Raw genomic sequence first — 24056 nt, forward strand, 5'->3', positions numbered from 1 at the left:
ATTTATTCAATAGAACAAAAATAAAAATGCACTTATTCTCAAAGAAAGGCAGCAGAACAGAATGACAAGTAATAAATCAAAGTGCTTATTTCTTCTCTATCTCTGGTTTAGTTTTATTTTCTCTAAAACAGAGAGAATTTAAAAAAAATATTATCAGACAATCATGTTCTAAATCTAAATTTAAAAGCTTTGTTGTCAAGTCTGAACAGTAAACACGTTCCAGTGCTACAAATAACAACAGAATGTGCAAGGCACAGTGTAGGGAGTCAATGACAGAAAATGTTGTCTTTCTGAATGAACAGGAAGTACTGTTATTTAGATAATCCAAAAGTTTTTTTGTGGTGACAGAGCTAGCCTATCAGCAAGAGAGAAAGAAGCTGTAATTTAAAAAAACAACACATAATTTAATTGACAATACAGAGATTAGTTTGAATGTCATGTTGCTACAGGTAGCATAAACATGTTTTTATTAACTATTAACCGCCCATGGCTTGGAACACAACAAATGTATCGTTTCATAGTAGAATATACACATTAGGTTGATCATCTGTGCAGTCGGTACCTTACAAACCATCGAGCTTTCAATCCTAATAATGCAAAATAAAGTTTGCATGCAACAACATGATTCTAGGTCGTGTCTTCAGGGGAGTCTAAGTCAAGTCTCAAGTGTTTGTTTTGTCCACTCAAGTGTGACTCGAGTCCAAGTCTTTCCCCATTGTACCTGCAATGCTCTTAAAATATATCATTTTCATTCATCAAAGTTATTGCCGTGTAATTTTAAATAACGGTGTAACTGAGCAAAGTGCACAAAATGCCATGACCAAAATCCTTGTCATTGTCCCTAGTAGAGTGATTTTCTTTTTCAAAAACATACAGAATCATTTGAAGTGTGGAGGAAAAAAATACAAATTTGCAGCTTTTTAGGCTTTTCCTACAGTTAAATATTAAACAAAATTTTGTACAAAATGCACTGCACTCCAAATTAGGTCTAAACTAATTGGCTGAATGCTAAAGGCCTTTTAAAACGTAAAGTGAAAAATGTCACACTGCATTTAATCAAGTATGTGTGTATGTGTCACTAAAGGTCAATACAGCCAGTGGCTACATTGATGTCTTTAGCTTTAAGAGCGAGAAGCTGGCCAATCACTCTAATTGCTTCAGCGCAACAATACTGTTGTCAGTGTCTACAGAACAGACAGCAACGATATGCTTTAACGTGAAAGTTTGAATTTGGTTTAATAAGGAATGTTTAAAGTAATATTTTACATTTATAGACTCAGACTTTTATTGCATCCTTCTATTTTTAAGATGCTATACTAAACTTAAAAGCATAGAAGAAAAAAAAAGTTTGGCTTTGACTTAAGACACAATGCACATTTATGTTTGCCACATACTGATTTGGAATGAAAGATGTGGGCGTCATTACTAATTAAAGTGGTGATTCACTTACACTGTCGAACGCTTGATGTTCCAATTAGTTTAATTAGTATGGTTCAGCACCTACGCTTACAATATAGTTGAACAGAAGAGAAAATAACAATCTTTCAATACATGTGGGGGAGAAAAAAAAAGAGGCATTGAGTCATGCATTGTTTAAGCTTCAGTCAGCTGCGGGTAGCTCTGAGAGGTGTGTGTGTTTTTAGATTGCAACTGGTCAACTGAGTCAAAAAAAAAGAAAGAAAAATAGAGGGATGTTGTGTTCAGAGGATCTGACAGCTGCTCTGCATTAGTTCTGGGCTTTAGAGCTTGATCTGTCTACAGTCTCATGACCACAGAGAGATGCTCACTTCAAATGAGCTGTGAAACACAGCTTCACAGGTAGCTATTATTGTAGGCCTCAGAAGAAGGACTATGCATTGGCTGACAAAATGTAAAAATACTGGCTGCTGGTTTATGTTCGGATTTTTGTTGTTGTTTTTCACATCCACTGCATGACAGACTGAATCCGGTATCAATTCATGTTTCTAAAACACTGATATACAGGTAAAAGCCAGTAAATTAGAATATTTTGAAAAACTTGATTTATTTCAGTAATTGCATTCAAAAGGTGTAACTTGTACATCATATTTATTCATTGCACACAGACTGATGCATTCAAATGTTTATTTCATTTAATTTTGATGATTTGAAGTGGCAACAAATGAAAATCCAAAATCCCGTGTGTCACAAAATTAGAATATTACTTAAGGCTAATACAAAAAAGGGATTATTTAGAAATGTTGGCCAACTGAAAAGTATGAAAATGAAAAATATGAGCATGTACAATACTCAATACTTGGTTGGAGCTCCTTTTGCCTCAATTACTGCATTAATGCGGCGTGGCATGGAGTCGATGAGTTTCTGGCACTGCTCAGGTGTTATGAGAGCCCAGGTTGCTCTGATAGTGGCCTTCAATTCTTCTGCATTTTTGGGTCTGGCATCCTGCATCTTTCTTTTCACAATACCCCACAGATTTTCTATGGGGCTAAGGTCAGGGGAGTTGGCTGGCCAATTTAGAACAGAAATACCATGGTCCGTAAACCAGGCACGGGTAGATTTTGCGCTGTGTGCAGGCGCCAAGTCCTGTTGGAACCTGAAATCTCCATCTCCATAGAGCAGGTCAGCAGCAGGAAGCATGAAGTGCTCTAAAACTTGCTGGTAGACGGCTGCGTTGACCCTGGATCTCAGGAAACAGAGTGGACCGACACCAGCAGATGACATGGCACCCCAAACCATCACTGATGGTGGAAACTTTACACTAGACTTCAGGCAACGTGGATCCTGTGCCTCTCCTGTCTTCCTCCAGACTCTGGGACCTCGATTTCCAAAGGAAATGCAAAATTTGCTTTCGTCAGAAAACATGACTTTGGACCACTCAGCAGCAGTCCAGCTCTTTTTTTCCTTAGCCCAGGTGAGACGCTTTTCGCGCTGTTTCTTGGTCAACAGTGGCTTGACACGAGGTATGCGGCAGTTGAAACCCATGTCTTTCAAGCGTCTCTTGGTGGTGGATCTTGAAGCACTGACTCCAGCAGCTGTCCACTCCTTGTGAATCTCCCCCACATTTTTGAATGGGTTTTTTTTCACAATCTTGACTAGGGCGCGGTGATCCCTATCGCTTGTACACTTTTTCTGATGACAGTTTTTCCTTCCCTTTGCCTCTCTATTAATGTGTTTGGACACAGAGCTCTGAGAACAGCCAGCCTCTTCAGCAATAACCTTTTGTGTCTTTCCCTCCTTGTGCAATGTGTCGATGGTCGCCTTTTGGACAGCTGTCAAATCTGAAGTCTTCCCCATGTTTGTGTAGGGTTCAGAACTGGACTGAGAGACCATTTAAAGCCCTTTGCAGGTGTTTTGAGTTAATCAGCTGATTAGTTTGTGGCACCAGGTGTCTTCAAAATTTAACCCTTACACAATATTCTAATTTTGTGACACACGGAATTTTGGATTTTCATTTGTTGCCACTTCAAATCATCAAAATTAAATGAAATAAACATTTGAATGCATCAGTCTGTGTGCAATGAATAAATATGATGTACAAGTTACACCTTTTGAATGCAATTACTGAAATAAATCAAGTTTTTCAAAATATTCTAATTTACTGGCTTTTACCTGTATCTACATGTAGTTTACTCAAGCTGTCGTCCAAATGTTAACAAAGTCGTCCAAGCCCTCCCAATTAACAATACAGGTCAGATGTAGGCATCTATTGAGTTTGAAAGAATAAGTAAGCAACGGTCAGGATCTTTTTTTTTTTTCTTTTGCAATCCAAAATTAATGAATAAAAGTGACCATAGTTGGTAGCAGGAGTTTCCTGACTCAGCTTACTCACTCGCATACTGGCGTATAGCCAGAGGCAGCCTTTCTGCAGCTGACGGGTCATGATCCAAAACAGTCCACCCATGAGCAGCATATGTCCACAGATTGCCTCAACTGTCTCCATCAGAGCTCATGGGGATATTTGCGTGATAAACCTTCGACTTATATCGTGCAACATTAGCTAGACGCTGAAAGCAAACGTGAGGAGGGAAAGAAAATCCATCGTGATGACGTCAATCCATTAGTATATTTGAAAATGCACATAAAATCTGACAGATTGTTTATTTTTCTTGAAAGCGCTTCCAAGTTTGTGTAATTTTTTTTAAAGCTGCCAAAGAAAATGCTGATTTTTTTTTTTTTTTTTTCCTGTTCTACAGTTACTGGCACAGCGGTCCCAATCTGCACAAAATATTGAACACTATGAAAGGAAGAATGTATTTCCTGGATATGTTTTGTTTTTTGTTTTTTGTTTTCTTACTTTCTTACACTAATATGTTATAAGGTAATTTTTCTTCTTATCAAACCGGATACCAGTAAGCATAACTAATAAGTAAAATGTAAATCCTAAAAAGGAGAATGTCATACATTAGCAATGAAGATAAACTGACAGAAAACAAAATAAATATTCTGTGAAATTAGAAGGTGACGCAACGCACCATCTGCAAATGTTTTCTTTTTTCACAACAGAATAAATGATTGAGATAGATACGACAGAAAACGTCTCAGTAAAACTGAATTTTGTATTAGGTCCTTCTGTCTCTTTCAATGTTGTAAAAACGTAACAATAGTTCTGGCCTTTAAATACCAAGGTTTAGAAACCAGGATGAGCTTCCTTTACAATGTCTTGCTAATTGAACATTTTTTTGTCACGTTACAATCACAAACTGAAAGTATTTTTCTTGGATTTCATGTGATAATGCACAACAACAGAGTGTATAATGATGGAACGCAAGGAAAACGTAACTTAAAAAAAAAAAAAAGATGGACAACTAAAAACATCTGCACCCGGCCACCTTTACTCTGATAAAACCGATTAACATTATTTAGCACCTGACAGGGGTGACTTCTAAAGGTGATGAATCAGATTTTATTTAAAAACTCGCTATCTGAACCTTTTAACATCTCAAGTAGACCTGTTCAATCTATCTTCTGAAAATGGACGAGTGTGGCACAATCGAAAGACAACCCAAGTTATGGCCAAGTTCTGGTCTTCGAGAGCTACTTTTCAGAAACCTTTGGATGTGTCCTTTCTTTAACACACCCGAATCGAATAGCTCATTACCAGACCTAGGAATGACCTGTTGATTCAGGGAATTCAGCAACTTGATTCAGGAGTGTTGAAAAAGGGATGCATCCAAAAGTTGCAGGGGAGTAGCTCTTGAGGACCGCTGACTTAAACTGTCCAAATGAAAGCCACTGGATGTCAGGGGTTCTAACAAAATACCCAGCTCTTAAATCCTTACCCGAGATACTACGGATGGACAGACCGAAGTGATATCACCTCTAGAGCTTTTTTATGGAAGCGTCTGATCTAGAACTGGTCTAGAAATATAATTAATCTAGACTGCTGTTGCACATTGCAGATGGCTAATATTGTCGATTTCAGGGACTTTGTTTTGTTGTCTAATGCAGTGGTTCCCAAAGTGTGGGGCGCGCCCCCTAGGGCGTCGCAGTGCCATTGCAGGGGGGCGGGGGGTATGGATGAATAAAAATAAAAACAAAAAACAGTTACACAAAAGTGTTTCACTGTAAAGATGGCTTGTAGTGTGTTCTGTTGCAACCTGAAGTGTGAAATAAACTTCAGTGGAGTTTGAAAACAAAATATGTGTACAGGTTTATGTCTGGTTGAACGATGTGTGTGCCCAGTTGATATTTTATTTCTTTTTTGGGGGGGATTTTATTGTAATCCATGGGTGGGCCCAGAAAATCTTCAGGAACCACTGGGGGGCCCTGAAGAAAATCTTTGGGAACCACTGGTCTAACCATAGAATCTCCCCTCTGTGGGACAATAAAGGGTATTCCTATTCTATTCTATAGCTTTTCTATATACCTTTCATCTATGGCTGGACGATATGACTAACAAATATATCACAATTTCATATCAGTCAATATAAATAATTATTGATTTGCTTTTTTTAATCTCCGTTTTAAATAGCTTCCATTCGACGCCGTTCTTTTTATTGTTAAGCAGCTATGAGGCATGGTGGCGAAAACCTTAAGCCGCTGCTGCGCCAGCTACTCAACAGGTTGTTGCTAGGTAACCAAACGGTGGGCGAGTTAGTTGATACCACCCAAGTTGCTCAGCTGGCCAAGAGCGGTCGAGAAGCTAAAGCCTTTCCTCTGCCTACATCCCCCAGAATGCTGCACAGTTTTGGTTTGGAGTTGAATATTCCATTGGGATGTATTATCTTTTGATATCAATAATGTCTCTACCACGATATATATCATTATTGATTTATTGTCCAGTCCTGCTTTCATCTTAAATGCTTCTCATATCTGGGATCTCTGACAGTATGTGCTTATCACAATCTACTCTGCAGCTCCTAATATGTGCCATTATGCTTCACTGTGGTATGTGAGATATGACTCTGACTCTGTCTGGACAAACTGATGGGGAAAAAAAACAAACTGTGTTTAACGAGTGGTGCTCATCAATTGGAGAACTGCCTTTCACTTCGCACAGCCGACATCCCGACATCTGCATGTTAAGGTTTGACAAATGAAGCATCTGTCCTCCTGGTGAGCCAGAGTTGATGCTCAAATGACTTACTAATGCCCACGAGGTATTGCCTGTATCATCCCATTAGAGAGTAATGATGCAAGAATTAAGAAAGGGGAATGACAAATAACAGGATCCCTACATCGCCGGTCACGAGTATTTTAACATGAACGACTGTCGGATCTGCAGACACGCCTTCTGTAGGACGACTCTGCAGCATGTTTGGTTAAAAAGGAGAAACTTGATCACAATTTGAGTGGAGTCTCTTCTCGGCAGAACTCATTCGGAATCCTATCAGTGGAGATAAGTGGGAAGCGAAAATTGGTTTCCAAAGAATAAGTTGCAGTAGTACAGCCTCAGCTCATCAGAGAATGTGGCTTTGTCTGCAATGTGCATTAAATAGTCTATGTTCTCACATTCTAAAAAATCTCTCTGGGATTGAAATACACATGTGCAACTGTGAATTAAAGTTAAAAAGCATGATGTAATGTACCGTTCTGTACTAGGGGTTTCAAAAGTTAGGGTTGAAAACAAGTCATTCAGGTCCTGTTGTCCCTAAGTGCTTAAAGTAATTTTAAGGAAACTTCAGTGTAGCTAATGAGTCAGTGAGGTTATCTCTAAACTGTTTGGAGCATGGAGTAGGACTTTCACCTTCACCACCTGTTGCTGCACTTGCTAAAAAAAAAAAAAGCTCCTTTGCTCACAAAAAAAAAGAGAAAAGGAGATGTTCTGAAGAATTGCAGTTGCGTAATACAAGCTTATCCTTAGTATGCCAGCCAAAGAAGCAAACAACTAAAGCTACATTGTTTAAGAAACACATTTGGCAAATTACAAGTGACTGCCTCGGCAGACAGCCTGGTTAGTTAGTTAGTATTTGCTTTTTCTTCCAAAACTTACTCTGTAAAGAGCAAAAAAAACCAACAAAACGGGGAAACACTTATTGAATTTAGCAGGTGTTTAATCTTTAGCTAAGGTCTATGCATTAAGATTAAAATAACCACCATATGTTAAAGACGGCACTACAAAAACCTGCTGGTTTTCTTTTAAAGTCAAGTTACTATATATCCTTTTCTCTGCCGCCACAAGATTATTGCTCAAAACCAACACGGTTATCAGATTCTAGGTCACCGGACCGGCCACTCTGGTCTGCACTAAATGATAGGCATCTTCTTCGATTCATTTTTCACCAGCCTAACCTCTTTTTTCATAGCAGTCCTGACAGGTCAAGAGACGAGTGGCTCGTGTGACGAAATAAATCTCGGAATTCTAGTGGCTCTCTGAAACCGTCTGTCCCGTTTCACCCTTTTCCGGTTTTGGACTGAGAGAAGCAGGAGAAAAGGGGGTTAGTAAAAGCACTCCCTGTGATTAGAGGTGCTGCAATTTTTTTTTTTTTTTTTTTTTTAAAAATAAAAAATAAAAATAAAAAGGTCTTGCAATAACATCCAGACTTTCCCCCCTCGTCTTCTCCTCTTGCGATCAGCAGTGCGCTCCACAGTTTAACACCTGTACAGCATGTACTATCGCCGCCACTCCCCTTTGGAGCAAAAAAAAAAAAAAAAAAGAGTGTGAGTCGGAAGCATGCTAGCCTATTTCCACTCGCAGCAGCGTATGCCTGGTTGTGCGTCGACTGATGCGAACCCCCGAGTAAGCCAATTTAAGCTCATCATGCTCCCGTGCAGTGGAGGACTGTTTGTTCCCATTTCCCTTCTGGCTGAGACAAGAGAGCTTTTCTGCAAACCTTTTTAGAAACTGATGCATATAGATGAGACAAGATTACGTGTTACGTCATGTCTCCAGAGCATACGATTATGGATTATGGTCGAGTGTGGATGAGGAGGAGGTACGGAAAAAAATTTAAAAAAAAATAAATAGAAAACACTGTGGTTGTGTGCACGAATGTGCATCTATCTGTGTTGTGCAGCCGTGCATGAAAAACACACACATGTGCCACGCATGCCTCCTTGCATGACTGCTCTCGCGCATGCATTCGCTGCTGAAGAGCAGCAGCAGCATACACCAAGTGGGAGCTGAGCAAGAGGAGAGGGTGTGTGCATCCTCAGATCATATTGCCCTCACGCCCATCCTTAGCTTCATTCTGCCTGAGTGGTCCATTTCCAAATAGAGGAATATCCGCCTGCAGCTTAGGAAGCAGTAGCACAACAGATTGTCTCCTTCCATCCATCAGCATATTATTTCTTGGGCTGTCTTGACGGGATCGAGTGGAATGTGGGTCGGTGTTGACACAAACAGCTTGATCACATGCGCCCGTGTTGTGGCCACGTTATGCAGAAGAAGCGGCGGCGTGGGGAGAGAGGTGGGAATTTTGTGGGATCGACAGTGTTCCGGGCTGTGCAAATCCGGAATAAAACTGCAACAGCTGGCACGGATATGAGCGCCACCTCGCACTGTCGTATTTCTCACGTCGGCTGCATCGACAGATGATGCCCGCATCCTTCCCAGATAACGTTTCATTAATGCACTCGCAGGGCCACAGGGGGAGGGGGAGGGAAGCAACAAGAAGAAGAAGAACAACAACAAGAAGAAGAAGGAATACAACAAAGTCCAGCCAGTCACAGGTCTCCCATCCACCCCCCCACCCCGCCTCTAAACACAGCATGCAAAACGCGCGTCCAGCGCCCCGGACGCGCTGCGCCGCCGCACATACCTGCCAAAATCTCCGCGCGGGACCCAAGTGAGCGAAGCGAGCCGTGTGGAGCCGATTCCCCTCTTTGAGCGAATGGTCGGCGCTTGGGAGAGAGAGCAGGAATGCTGGGGATGAGATGCGGGGAGGGAGGGGACAGAGCGGCTCGGTGGGTGCGCAGCTGGCTCTGCTAATACCAGAGCTCACAGCATCTCTCCGCGTCCGTCAGACATCACAGTCCCAAAGCGCCGCTCCTGCGAGGAAACGCGCGCGCACGCCTCCCTCTGTCTCTCTCTCTCTCTCTCTCTCTCTCTCTGCCCCCGCCGCCATGCCGCCGACGGCATACAGAGTACCCTCCGGTCTTTGGGTCCTTGTTGTAAAAACCCTGAGCGATTTTATGTGCTCCGCGCCTGATGCACACTCCTTTTCTCATTGACAGTTTCGCCAGCCGGGGTGTGTGTGTGCGGGGCGGGTGGCGGTGGCGCCGACGGTGGGGAGGACAGCGCTGCCTCCGCCGCTGCTGCTGCTGCCGCTGATGACTGGCTGGCCGGAGTCAGGCTCTGTTCTCCGGCGGGAGAACATCACTCCGTCCCCCACTTTCTCGCTCAACTGCTCACTCCCTCTCTCTCTCTCTCTCTCTCTCTCTCTCTCTCTCTCTCTGTGGACGCGTGTGTGAAAAGCTCGCTTGTGTCTAGGTGTGTGCGCGTGCTCGAGTTGAGTTCAAATAGACCCGAATTCAAGATACACGCGAGAGAGAGAGAGAGAGAGAGAGAGAGAGAGAGAGAGAGAGAATGATAATGGTTTTTAGAAATTGCACGTGCTTATGTGTAATTCCCTTCCACCTCTTCCGGTGGAAACCTTTGTGATGTAACATGTTTGTAAACCCTGCAGAATGTTCACTAGCAAGATGGGGAACATGGTTGTCATTCCCCGATCGTGGTTTTGTTTTGTTTTGTTTATTTGCATTTTTTGTGATTTTGCGCAAGTAATATCCATGCGCGATCCCAGCATGCCTATGGCGCAATCATGGGCATGACCAGGTGCAGTAACGCCACCGTGGGGCAGTAGAGAGGGGCCATTGGAATTAGTTGGATAGTTCCCAGTGCATAATACTTTTTATGCAGCGATGTTGAAAACGCTTTGGTAAATTCCAACATTTATTTGTTAATTTTATTTGTCTGCCCTGCGACAGACTGGCGACCTGTCCAGGGTGACCCCCGCCTCTTGCCCTGGAGATGGACACCAGCAGCTCCAGAAGGGTGTAAGAAAATGGATGGATGGATGGATGGATGGATTTGTTAATTTAGTAATTAATTTATTAATGTTACTTACTTATGGTCACCCTCAGACGATACCAGGATATTTTATTGTCACTTCCTAAAATAATGGCCCAAGTCATTTTTTTCCAAAAGTGTTTTTTTTTTTTTTGTTTGTTTGTTTTGGCGAGAAATGACATGCTAATAACTATTATTATTTAAGGCTATTGTTTAAGCAAGGTCAAGATTTGGGTTGAGTTGTACTTTGAAATAATAGACATTCAATTTTTATATGTTTTTTAAAAATAAAAACATATCAAGTATGCTGTTGATGATCTCACAATTTTACTTTTTTTGCAATCATGCTTAGATTTTAAGCTAAGCTATTGCTGAATATCTAAATAATAATAATTTTGTTGTTCCATGCAGTGGTATATTTTTATTTCGTTTTATTTTATTTTGGTGGACCTATCATGCCATCCCTGACAAAATTTCCTAGGAATTAATTATTTGCTAAAACCTTTTTAAATTAGTTAAGTATTAAACCAATTGTTTTATGTATCTGCTTATTAGGAATGATACATGCAACAAAGACAAAGAATGTTACTCTATTTTTATTTATGCAACCTTGATGTTAATGTGTAGGGCTGCCTAACTATCAATGAATTATAATTTGCTTGCATGAAAGAAGTTTTATGCATCCAAAATAAATTGGCTGTGGCATCAAAACCGCCTAAATAAGAGCTCTACACCTTCTTGAATCTGGCATTGGGAGCGGTCTATTAAGACATAATTTAAACTGTCACTACAGCTTGTTAAATACATCCTGGAGTCTAATTGGCTGACCTGCACGGGAACTTAACTTCAGAACACTCGTCTTGTTTCTAGCAGCGCAAGCCGTCCATTTTGACTTTAATTAGTAAGCCAGAAAGAAAAGAAGTCTTGATATAAAGCAAGTCAAATATGAATAAATAAGTAAATGTTTTTCAAAATAAATGGCAAGAAACATTTAAATGACACATAAATGTACCTATTTATTACTGTTTGTATCTCCAATTGTATCATAATATATGCACTGGTTTATGTTTCAATTTGATTTGATAGGGCACCTTTGGTCTTCCATAGGATTTAAAGCTAGCAGTGGTCAAGTAATAAAGCTGATTTTTTATTTTATTTATTTTTACCCCCCTGGCTTGGTGGCCATTAAACATTCAAATAGAAGCCATCTTTCTCTGATGTAACTCCATGATCCTGCCTCCCCTCCGTTAGTCCTGATCTTCTCTCCCAGCCTTTATGTGTGCCATGCCTTCCCTGCAACAGCCACTCATTGTCTGGCCTTCAAGCAGACTCCCATTCCTCTCTCTCCCTGCTTCTCTCCGTCACATGGGAGAGAGGCTGGATGTATGGAGACGCAAGCGTGTGCGGTTCTCAGAGGAGAGTGGGTGCAGATCCCGAAGGCGGGGAGGAGGGGGGGGTGAAACGGCTCGCCGTCGCCCCCCGTCGGAGATGGCCAGCGACTGCAACCTCGAGCCTCAGCTGTCTTGAATCAGCCCGTCTGACTGACCCACATGATTGTCGCCGATTGCTCGTACGCTGGGGCGAACACAGCAGAGCGAATGTTGATTTCTTTTAGCATTTGAACCGCATTTGACACGGCTCAGTTCAAATCTGATTTTTAATCTGAGGGCGGGTTGACTCAGCAAATTAGTGGCGTCTGGTTGGGGATGATTTCATCTTTTAGCAATTTTCTTGGACATACAAATCTGTGAACACACGGCACATTTGTGTCGGAATTTCATTGTTCGGTTTTTAGTATTATTTTGGTGCTTTAGTGTCATTCGGACTTTTTGTCCGCTTTATGTTTGGTGCCGCTTTCTGAACCCTTTGGAAAACAACTGCTGCCTCTGTGCCTCCAGCAGCCAAAGGGGACGACGGCGAGCCAAGTTTTCTGAGGCCCTCTCCATCTTCGTCCTGCCCTCCCTTTTACTACCACATGACCCCTGAGCCGTCCAAAGTTTGTGTAGCAAACTGACAGCTTTCTCTGTCTTATAGTCAGGTCTGTTTTTTAGCAGAGAAAAGCAAAGTTGCAACTTCACTACAAAAAAAAAAAAATCCATGAAGGATTTGTTTTGTTGGTTCCTTTACAACAGATCAATAGTACCTTACCTCTTACCTCTTGAACTTTCACATTTTGTCATATTGCACCTTCAAATTTTAATGCACGTTGAGACCAACATAAAATGGGAGCCTGTTTATGAAATAGAATAAAATAAAAAATGTCTTTAGACTCTAAAGTGAAGGATGCATTTTTTTTTATTCATCCTCTTGAGCCAATGCTTTGTGGAAGCACCTTTCACTGCAGGCACAGCTGCATGTTTACTGGGGTATGTCTCTACCAGCCTTGCACAGCTAGACACTGAGACTGGTGCCAACTCTTTTTTTTTTTTTTTCTTCAATAGCTCAATGTCTGTGAGACCAACAGCAACTTTTGAAGCAATGTCCCAGATCAGATTTAAGTCTGAATTTTTGCCTGGTCCATTCAAACAAATGAATATCTTTTAATCTAAGCCCTTCCTTTGTAGATCTCATTGTCCCATTCTGAAGTGTTTTTCATTCTCCTCCAATATTTAGCATCATACTGTACATCTTCCCACCAACTTTAACCAACTTCCTTGTCCCTGTTGACAAAAAAAGTCCTTCCACAATTTTCCTCCGTTCCACACAAGGTATGTCACAAACTTTAAATTGAACTTTCCCATAGCTTTTGTTCGACAGTGGCTGTTTTCTTGCCACGATGGCTTTCATTTAAGAGTATCAGAGCAAGTACGACAGAACATGCAGGATTTTCTTCTTTTTTCATTTTAAAATAGAGAGCCGTCTATCAATTTCTTTCCATGTATGAATTAATTTGAGAGAGCAAACAGGGCGACTGAGAGAAGGTGAATGTTTTACTCAAAGGGAGCACAACTAGACGGAAAGGGGATGACGACCTAAGGGAAAAGAGACTAACACTGATCTAAGAGAGTAAGCTAGACTACAAACAGAACACAAAAAACAAGTAAGAAACTAAACATAAAGAAACAAACTCATGTGGAAAGAGTTTTCAAACAACAATCTAATAAAGACTACAAAAGTGATCAAATTACAAATACCACATCCAAAAACAGACATGCCAGTTTTTAGTTTTGATGAACGTATTAACAAAAGACAGTCACTATGGTATCTAAAAGGGAGCCATTTTAGCTTCTTTCTACAAAATGTCACAGCAGGTGGAGTTCAACTGTTGTCATTTTGTAACAAATTCAAGTCCAATTAAAGCTGCAAGCAGCCTCGGGCGGCCCTCGCAGCAAGCGCCGCTCCGGCCTATTGGCCACCGCGGGGGTTCCGGCCACCGCAGAAGCTCTCGCGCGTTTTCCAGAGCCGCAGCCAACTCCCCACCGCAGAAGCTCCGCCGCAGTTTCTAGCACCGCCGCCCGCCAGCCGCCGCAGTAGCTGTCGCGCATTTTCCCCGCCCGGCCACCGGGCGACACGCGTGAATGCGTTCGGCGGCGCTCCCCGACGACTGTCGAAAAATCTGGTGCAGATCGGTCGATGCGTCGAGGAGATACGGCCGATGTATTAACTTAGGGGGCGCAGTGGACCAAATTACATTTCAATCCCGTTGGGCTCTTTAGAGGTGAACAAAGGTCATACATATCCAGTTTGGAGCCAATCGGATGATCCATGTGTGAATTAGAGCCAAACGTATGAATATGGCGAGGGACTGATATTCGCCGTTTGGCCACGCCCACATGGTTCAGCCAGAAGCGAGCAATGACAGACCTCATCATCCGAATCATCTTGATTAGGTCAAGAGAGCCATAAACGGAGCTTTCCAAGGAAAAAAACGGCACTTCCGGTTCCGAGGGGGCGGGGCTTAGATGACGTCATAATATGATGACATAGGGTCGTCAGGGATCCCGCCATGGTCACTCGTGCAAAGTTTGGTGCAGAAGCTATCGACCGTTCACAGTAGAATTACAAATTTTTAATTTTTTCCTACATTACAAAATTGAACTCTGTAGGGCAATGCTGCCCTCTGGTGTCGAATTACTGAAATAATGAAACTATTTCAGTAATTTCAGTTATTCGACACCAGAGGGCAGCATTGCCCTACACATGACAAAGCCCTTTGTATTACACAGTCGATCACAGGGGAACTTTGAGCCTTGCTAACCCCCCTTCCACATGTTCAAATGTCACCATATTGATAACTTTGAATCAGACATGCCTTATGATCAGACTGACCGAGTTTGAAGTCGATCAATCGAAATCCCTAGGAGGAGTTCGATCAAATACGAAGGCTGTAAAAGTCAAAATCGAGGTCAAATGAAATTCAATCTAAAATGGCCGACTTCCTGTTGGGTTTAGAGCATGGCTCTAAGAGACTTTTTTGTACGTCCCGACAAGATACACATGTGTACCAAGTTTCGTAATTCTAGGATAAAGCATGGCATGGGGCTGTTCATTTAAAATACTCTAGGGGTCGCTATAGAGAAATTAGGCCACGCCCACCAAATTTTGTTATGAATTCCTGTCGGTGGGTGTACAAGGATCCATCCTAGTGAGTTTGAAGCAGCTGGGCCCGAAATTGTGGAATTCAGAGCCAAACGAAATTCGACGGCGTTCGCAACGCCGCCACGCCCACCTGCTTCATCGCAGCCGGTCGGGGTTGGAATAACTCAACACACCAACATGTCTTCTGTCTCTGGACACAGTTTCATGTTGATTAGGTCAAAGGGCTAAGATAGCGACCGTTCACAGTAAAACATGACACTTCCTGTTCTCAGGGGGCGTGGCCTACTTAAAAAAATAATTTCACCACAGGGTATTTTAGGACACCCGATGACGATCAATCAATGAAAGTTTGGTCCCTCTCTGTGTTTTTGTATAGGAAATATAAGAGTTTCGTGTTTCATGGCGAGTAGGTGAACTTTGACCCCTGCTAACCCCCCTTCAGCAAGCTCATACAGTCACCAATTTGATAACTTTAAATCAGACATGCCTTATGATCAGACTGACCGAGTTTGAAGCCGATCAATCGAAATCCCTAGGAGGAGTTCGATCAAATACGAAGGCTGTAAACGTCAAACTCGAGGTCCAAAATGGACCTTCAATACAACATGGCCGACTTCCTGTTGGGTTTAGAGCATGGCTCCAAGAGACTTTTTTGTACGTCCTGAAAAGATACACATATGTACCAAGTTTCGTAATTCTAGGATAAAGCATGGCCTGGGGCTGTTCATTTAAAATACTCTAGGGGTCGCTATAGAGAAATTAGGCCACGCCCACCAAATTTTGTTATGAATTCCTGTCGGTGGGTGGATAAGGATCCATCCTAGTGAGTTTGGAGCAGCTGGGCCCGAAATTGTGGAATTCAGAGCCAAACGAAATTCGACGGCGTTCGCAACGCCGCCACGCCCACCTGCTTCATCGCAGCCGGTCGGGGTTGGATTACTCAACACACCAACATGTCTTCTGTCTCTGGACACAGTTTCATGTTGATTAGGTCAAAGGGCTAAGATAGCGACCGTTCACAGTAAAACATGACACTTCCTGTTCTCAGGGGGCGTGGCCTACTTAAAAAAATAATTTCACCACAGGGTATTTTAGGACACCCGATGACGACCAATCTCTGAAAGTTTGGTCCCTCTCTGTGTTTTTGTATAGGAAATATAAGAGTTTCGTGTTTCATGGCGAGTAGGTGAACTTTGACCCCTGCTAACCACCCTTCAACATACTCCAAAACTCACCAATTTGATAACTTTAAATCAAACATGCCTTATGATCAGACTGACCAAGTTTGAAGCCGATCAATCGAAATCCCTAGGAGGAGTTCGATCAAATACGAAGGCTGTAAACGTCAAAATCGAGGAAAAAAATGGACGTTCAAGACAAAATGGCCGACTTCCTGTGATAGTTGGCTAATAACATTAAATGTAAGTTCTGAGTCTTTTGGGGAGCTCTACAAGTGTACCAAATTTCATGTCTCTACGATGAAATACGTTCATACCATTGTGTCAACAGAAAATTGCTAGTTGCCGCCGTTGAGCAATTTTTTTTGCGATTTTTGCGACAACCTTAAAATTCAAAATTTTTAATTTTTCTAGTCGCGACCGCCAAGTTTGGTGAGTTTTTGAATATGATAAAGCCCCCAAAAAGGCACACGAAGAGGTGGGAAGAATAATAATAATAATTAAAGCTGCAAGCAGCCTCGGGCGGCCCTCGCAGCAAGCGCCGCTCCGGCCTATTGGCCACCGCGGGGGTTCCGGCCACCGCAGAAGCTCTCGCTCGGTTTCCAGAGCCGCAGCCCGCTCCCCACCGCAGAAGCTCCGCCGCAGTTTCTAGCACCGCCGCCCGCTAGCCGCCGCAGTAGCTGTCGCGCATTTTCTCCGCCCGTCCACCGGGCGACACGCGTGAATGCGTTCGGCGGCGCTCCCCGACGACTGTCAAAAAATCTGGTGCAGATCGGTCCATGCGTCGAGGAGATACGGCCGATGTATTACCTTAGGGGGCGCAGTGGAGTCAAATTACATCTCAAACCCGTCGGGCTCTTTAGAGGTGAACAAAGATCATACATATCCAGTTTGGTGCCAATCGGATGATCCATGCGTGAATTAGAGCCAAACGTATGCATATGGCGAGGGACTGATATTCGCCATTTGGCCACGCCCACACGGTTCAGCCAGCAGCGAGCATTGACAGAGTTTATCATCCGAATCACCTTGATTAGGTCAAGAGAGCCATAAACGGAGCTTTCCAAGGAAAAAAACGGCACTTCCGGTTCTGAGGGGGCGGGGCTTAGATGACGTCATAATATGATGACATAGGGTCGTCAGGGTCCCGCCAGGGTCACTCGTGCAAAGTTTGGTGCAGAAGCTATCGACCGTTCACAGTAGAATTACAAATTTTTAATTTTTTCCTACATTACAAAATTGAACTCTGTCTTTCCGTAGGGCAATGCTGCCCTCTGGTGTCGAATTACTGAAATAATGAAACTATTTCAGTAATTTCAGTAATTCGACACCAGAGGGCAGCATTGCACTACGGAATGATAAAGGATCCCCTTTGTAATTACATATTACACAGTCGATCACAGGGGAACTTTGAGCCCTGCTAACCCCGCTTCAACATGCTCCAAAACTCACCATATTGATAACTTTAAATCAGACATGCCTTATGATCAGACTGACCGAGTTTGAAGCCGATCAATCGAAATCCCTAGCAGGAATTCGATCAAATACGAAGGCTCTAAATGTCAAAATCGAGGTCAAATGAACTTCAATCTAAAATGGCCGACTTCCTGTTGGGTTTAGAGCATGGCTCTAAGAGACTTTTTTGTACGTCCCGACAAGATACACATATGTACCAAGTTTCGTAATTCTAGGATAAAGCATGGCTTGGGGCTGTTCATTTAAAATACTCTAGGGGTCGCTATAGAGAAATTAGGCCACGCCCACCAAATTTTGTTATGAATTCCTGTCGGTGGGTGCATAAGGATCCATCCTACTGAGTTTGGAGCAGCTGGGCCCGAAATTGTGGAATTCAGAGCCAAACGTATGGCAACGGCGTTACAGGTCACTTCGCCACGCCGCCACGCCCACCTGCTATGTCAAAGCCGGCCGGGGTTGGAATCCTCAACACACCAACATGTCTTCTGTCTCTGGACACAGTTTCATGTTGATTAGGTCAAAGGGCTAAGATAACGACCGTTCACAGTAAAACATGACACTTCCTGTTCTCAGGGGGCGTGGCCTACGTAAAAAAATAATTTCACCACAGGGTATTATAGGACACCCGATAACGATCAATCCCAGAAAGTTTGGTCCCTCTATGTGTTTTTGTATAGGAAATATAAGAGTTTCGTGTTTCATGGCGAGTAGGTGAACTTTGACCCCTGGTAACCCCCCTTCAGCAAGCTCATACAGTCACCAATTTGATAACTTTAAATCAGACATGCCTTATGATCAGACTGACCGAGTTTGAAGTCGATCAATCAAAATCCCTAGGAGGAGTTCGATCAAATGCAAAGGCTGTAAACGTCAAACTCGAGGTCCAAAATGGACCTTCAATACAAAATGGCCGACTTCCTGTTGGGTTTAGAGCATGGCTCTAAGAGACTTTTTTGTACGTCCTGACAAGATACACATGTGTACCAAGTTTCGTAATTCTAGGTTTAAGCATGGCTTGGGGCTGTTCATTTAAAATACTCTAGGGGTCGCTATAGAAAAATTAGGCCACGCCCACCAAATATCGCTATGGATTCCTGTTCGGGGATGGATAAGGATCCATCCTAGTGAGTTTGGAGCAGCTCACCCCGAAACTGTGGAATTTAGAGCCAAACGAAATTCGATGGCGTTCGCAACGCCGCCACGCCCACCTGCTTCATCGCAGCCGGTCGGGGTTGGAATCCACAACACACCAACGTGTCTTCTGTCTCTGGACACAGTTTCATGTTGATTAGGTCAAAGGGCTAAGATAGCGACCGTTCACAGTAAAACATTACACTTCCTGCTCTCAGGGGGCGTGGCCTACGTAAAAAAAAAATTTCACCACAGGGTATCTTAGGACACCCGATGACGACCAATCACTGAAAGTTTGGTCCCTCTATGTGTTTTTGTATAGGAAATATAAGAGTTTTCTGTTTCATGGCGTGTAGGTGAACTTTGACCCCTGCTAACCCCCCTTCAACATGCTCCAAAACTCACCAATTTGATAACTTTAAATCAGACATGCCTTATGATCAGACTGACCGAGTTTGAAGCCGATCAATCGAAATCCCTAGGAGGAGTTCGATCAAATACGAAGGCTGTAAACGTCAAACTCGAGGTAAAAAATGGACCTTCAATACAAAATGGCCGACTTCCTGTGATAGTTGCACTATGACATTACTTGTAAATTCTGAGCGTCTTAGTGCGCTCTACAACTGTACCGAATTTCAAGTCTCTACGATGAAGTAAGTGAATAGCAATGGGTCTGTTGAAAATTGCTAGTTGCCGCCGTTGAGCAATTTTTTTTGCAATTTTTGCGACGACCTTAAAATACGTAAATTTGAGCGTCGCTGTATGCGTCCGCCAAGTTTGGTGAGTTTTTGAATATGATAAAGCCCCCAAAAGGGCGATTCATTTGTAGGGAAGAAAAATAATAATAAACAGTACAGATACAATAGGCCTTCGCAGCGCTTTGCTGCTCGGGCCTAATTAAAGCTGCAAGCAGCCTCGGGCGGCCCTCGCAGCAAGCGCCGCTCCGGCCTATTGGCCACCGCGGGGGTTCCGGCCACCGCAGAAGGTCTCGCACAATTTCCAGAGCCGCAGCCAACTCCCCACCGCAGAAGCTCCGCCGCAGTTTTCAGCACCGCCGCCCGCCAGCCACCGCAGAAGCTGTCGCGCATTTTCCCCGCCCGTCCACCAGGCGACACGCGTGAATGCGTTCGGCAGCGCTCCCCGACGACTGTCAAAAAATCTGGCGCAGATCGGTCGATGCGTCGAGGAGATACAACCCATGTATTAACTTAGGGGGCGCAGTGGAGCCAAATTACATTTCAAACCCGTTGGGCTCTTTAGAGGTGAACAAAGGTCATACAGATCCAGTTTGGCGCCAATCGGATGATCTATGCCTGAATAAGAGCCAAACGTATGCATATGGCGAGGGAATGATATTCGCCATTTGGCCACGCCCACACGGTTCAGCCAGCAGCGAGCATTGACAGAGTTTATCATCCGAATCATCTTGATTAGGTCAAGAGAGCCATAAACGGAGCTTTCCAAGTAAACAAACGGCACTTCCTGTTCTGAGGGGGCGGGGCTTAGATGACGTCATAATGTGATGACGTAGGATCGACGGGCAAGCCTCCAGGATCACTCAGGCCAAGTTTGATGCAGCTCGGTCAAAATATGTGGAATGTAGAGGCAAACGTATACGAACGGCGTTGCCGCCATTGAAAACTCTTGGCACTTTAAAGCAAGCGAGACCAACTTCCTATCTGTCATCCAACACAGAATCACCTTGATTAGGTCAAGAGAGCCATAAACAGAGCTTTCCAAGGAAAAAAACGGCACTTCCGGTTCCGAGGGGGCGGGGCTTAGATGACGTCATAATGTGATGACGTAGGATTGACGGGCAAGCCTCCAGGATCACTCAAGCCAAGTTTGGTGCAGCTCAGTCGAAACATGTGGAATCTAGAAGCAAACGTATGGCATCGGCGTTACAGGTCACTTCGCCACGCCGCCACGCCCAGCTGCTATCTCAAAGCCGGTCGGGGTTGGAATCCTCAACACACCAACATGTCTTCTGTGTCTGGACACAGTTTCATGTTGATTAGGTCAAAGGGCTAAGAGAGCGACCGTTCACAGTAAAACATGACACTTCCTGTTCTCAGGGGGCGTGGCCTAAGTGATGTCATCATTTGACCATATGGTATTGTAGGCCACCTGATGACGATCAATCACTGAAAGTTTGGTCCCTCTATGTGTTTTTATATAGGAAATATAAGAGTTTCGTGTTTCATGGCGAGTAGGTGAACTTTGACCCCTGGTAACCCCCCTTCAGCAATCTCAGACAGTCACCAATTTGATAACTTTAAATTAAACACGCCTTATGATCAGACTGACCGAGTTTGAAGCCGATCAATCGAAATCCCTAGGAGGAGTTCGATCAAATGCAAAGGCTGTAAACGTCAAACTCGAGGTCCAATGAACTTCAATCTAAAATGGCCGACTTCCTGTTGGGTTTCGACCATGGCTGTAATAGACTTTTTTGTACGTCCCGACAAGATACACATGTGTACCAAGTTTCGTAATTCTAGGTTAAAGCATGGCTTAGGGCTGTTCATTTAAAATACTCTAGGGGTCGCTATAGAGAAATTATGCCCCGCCCATCACATTTTGTTATGAATTCCTGTCGGGGGGTGGATAATGATCCATCCTAGTGAGTTTGGAGCAGCTGGGCCCGAAATTGTGGAATTCAGAGCCAAACGTATGGCAACGGCGTTACAGGTCACTTCGCCACACCGCCACGCCCACCTGCTATGTCAAAGCCGGTCAGGGTTGGAATCCACAACACACCAACATGTCTTCTGTCTCTGGACACAGTTTCATGTTGATTAGGTCAAAGGGCTAAGATAGCGACCGTTCACAGTAAAACATGACACTTCCTGTTCTCAGGGGGCGTGGCCTAAGTGATGTCATCATTTCACCATAGGGTATTGTAGGGCACCTGATGCCGATCAATCACTGAAAGTTTGGTCCCTCTATGTGTTTTTATATAGGAAATATAAGAGTTTCGTGTTTCATGGCGAGTAGGTGAACTTTGACCCCTGCTAACCCCCCTTCAACATGCTCCAAAACTCACCAATTTGATAACTTTAAATCAAACATGCCTTATGATCAGACTGACCGAGTTTGAAGTCGATCAATCGAAATCCCTAGGAGGAGTTCGATCAAATACGAAGGCTGTAAACGTCAAAATCGAGGTAAAAAATGGACGTTCAATACAAAATGGCCGACTTTCTGTGATAGTTGGCTTATAACATTAAATGTAAGTTCTGAGTCATTTGGTGAGCTCTACAAGTGTACCAAATTTCATGTCTCTACGATGAAGTACGTTCATACCATTGTGTCAACAGAAAATTGCTAGTTGCCGCCGTTCAGCAATTTTTTTTGCGATTTTTGCGACAACCTTAAAATTCAAAATTTTTAAATTTTCTAGTCGCCACCGCCAAGTTTGGTGAGTTTTTGAATATGATAAAGCCCCCAAAAAGGCGCCTCTTTGGGGGGGCAGAATCGTAATAATAATTAAAGCTGCAAGCAGCCTCGGGCGGCCCTCGCAGCAAGCGCCGCTCCGGCCTATTGGCCACCGCGGGGGTTCCGGCCACCGCAGAAGCTCTCGCTCGGTTTCCAGAGCCGCAGCCCGCTCCCCACCGCAGAAGCTCCGGCGCAGTCTCCAGCACCGCCGCCCGCCAGCCGCCGCAGAAGCTGTCGCGCATTTTCCCCGCCCGTCCACCGGGCGACACGCGTGAATGCGTTCGGCGGCGCTGCCCGACGACTGTCGAAAAATCTGGCGCAGATCGGTCGATGCGTCGAGGAGATACAACCCATGTATTACCTTAGGGGGCGCAGTGGCGCCAAATTACATTTCAAACCCGTTGGGCTCTTTAGAGGTGAACAAAGGTCATACATATCCAGTTTGGCGCCAATCGGATGATCTATGCCTGAATAAGAGCCAAACGTATGCATATGGCGAGGGACTGATATTCGCCGTTTGGCCACGCCCACAGGGTTCAGCCAGCAGCGAGCATTGACAGAGTTTATCATCCGAATCATCTTGATTAGGTCAAGAGAGCCATAAACGGAGCTTTCCAAGTAAAAAAACGGCACTTCCTGTTCTGAGGGGGCGGGGCTTATATGACGTCATAAAATGATGACATAGGGTCGTCAAGGAACCCACCAGGGTCACTCGTGCAAAGTTTGGTGCAGAAGCTATCGACCGTTCACAGTAAAATACAAGACTTCCTGTTGTCAGAGGGCGTGGCCTACGTGATGTCATCATTTGACCATTGGATATTATTGGACACAAGATAATGATCAATAACTCAAACTTTGGTGTCTCTGTCAGTTTTTGTGTTAGAATTACAAATTATTTAATTTTTTCCTTTTCAATTCAACATTGAACTGTCATTCCGTAGGGCAATGCTGCCCTCTGGTGTCGAATTACTGAAATTACTGAAATAGTTTCATTATTTCAGTAATTCGACACCAGAGGGCAGCATTGCCCTACGGAATGACTAAATATCCCCTTTGTAATTGACTGTGTAATATGTCAATCACAGGGGATCTTTGACCCCTGCTAACCCCCCTTCAACATGCTCCAAAACTCACCAATTTGATAACTTTAAATCAAACATGCCTTGTGATCAGACTGACCAAGTTTGAAGTCGATCAATCGAAATCCCTAGGAGGAGTTCGATCAAATACGAAGGCTGTAAACGTCAAAATCGAGGTCAAATGAACTTCAATCTAAAATGGCCGACTTCCTGTTGGGTTTAGAGCATGGCTCTAAGAGACTTTTTTGTACGTCCTGACAAGATACACATGTGTACCAAGTTTCGTAATTCTAAGTTAAAGCATCGCTTGGGGCTGATTTTTAAAAATATTCTAGGGGACCGTATAGAGAAATTAGGCCACGCCCACCAAATTTCGCTATGGATTCCTGTTGGCAGGTTGATAAGGATCCATCCTAGTGAGTTTGGAGCAGCTCACCCCGAAACTGTGGAATTCAGAGCCAAACGAAATTCGATGGCGTTCGCAACGCCGCCACGCCCACCTGCTTCATCGCAGCCGGTCGGGGTTGGAATCCCCAACACACCAACATGTCTTCTGTCTCTGGACACAGTTTCATGTTGATTAGGTCAAAGGGCTAAGATAGCGACCGTTCACAGTAAAACATGACACTTCCTGTTCTCAGGGGGCGTGGCTTAAGTGATGTCATCATTTCACCACAGGGTATTTTAGAACATCTTATGACAATCAATCACTGAACGTTTGGTCCCTCTATGTGTTTTTATATAGGAAATATAAGAGTTTCGTGTTTCATGGCGAGTAGGTGAACT

The 24056-nt window shown here is 43.7% G+C and overlaps 2 protein-coding genes across 4 annotated transcripts in view; one reads left to right on the top strand and one right to left on the bottom strand.

The window, feature by feature from the left end:
• LOC102230312 (protein unc-13 homolog C) overlaps positions 1–9786 on the bottom strand; it is a 156258-nt gene extending 146472 nt beyond the window's left edge. For all 3 annotated transcript variants that reach the window (XM_023332688.1, XM_023332689.1, XM_023332687.1), the window contains exon 1: positions 9180–9786. The gene's annotated coding sequence lies outside the window, so the exon portion shown is untranslated. The remainder of the gene's footprint in view (positions 1–9179) is intronic.
• The window catches only part of rapsn (receptor associated protein of the synapse), a 36441-nt gene continuing 21182 nt past the window's right edge, over positions 8798–24056 (top strand). Inside the window, exons 1-2 of the mRNA XM_023332388.1 lie at positions 8798–8828; positions 9001–9090. Coding sequence (XP_023188156.1) covers positions 8798–8828; positions 9001–9090 — 121 coding nt within the window. The remainder of the gene's footprint in view (positions 8829–9000; positions 9091–24056) is intronic.

Source organism: Xiphophorus maculatus, chromosome 4 (assembly GCF_002775205.1).
Source record: "Xiphophorus maculatus strain JP 163 A chromosome 4, X_maculatus-5.0-male, whole genome shotgun sequence".
NCBI classification, from domain to species: Eukaryota; Metazoa; Chordata; class Actinopteri; order Cyprinodontiformes; family Poeciliidae; genus Xiphophorus; species Xiphophorus maculatus.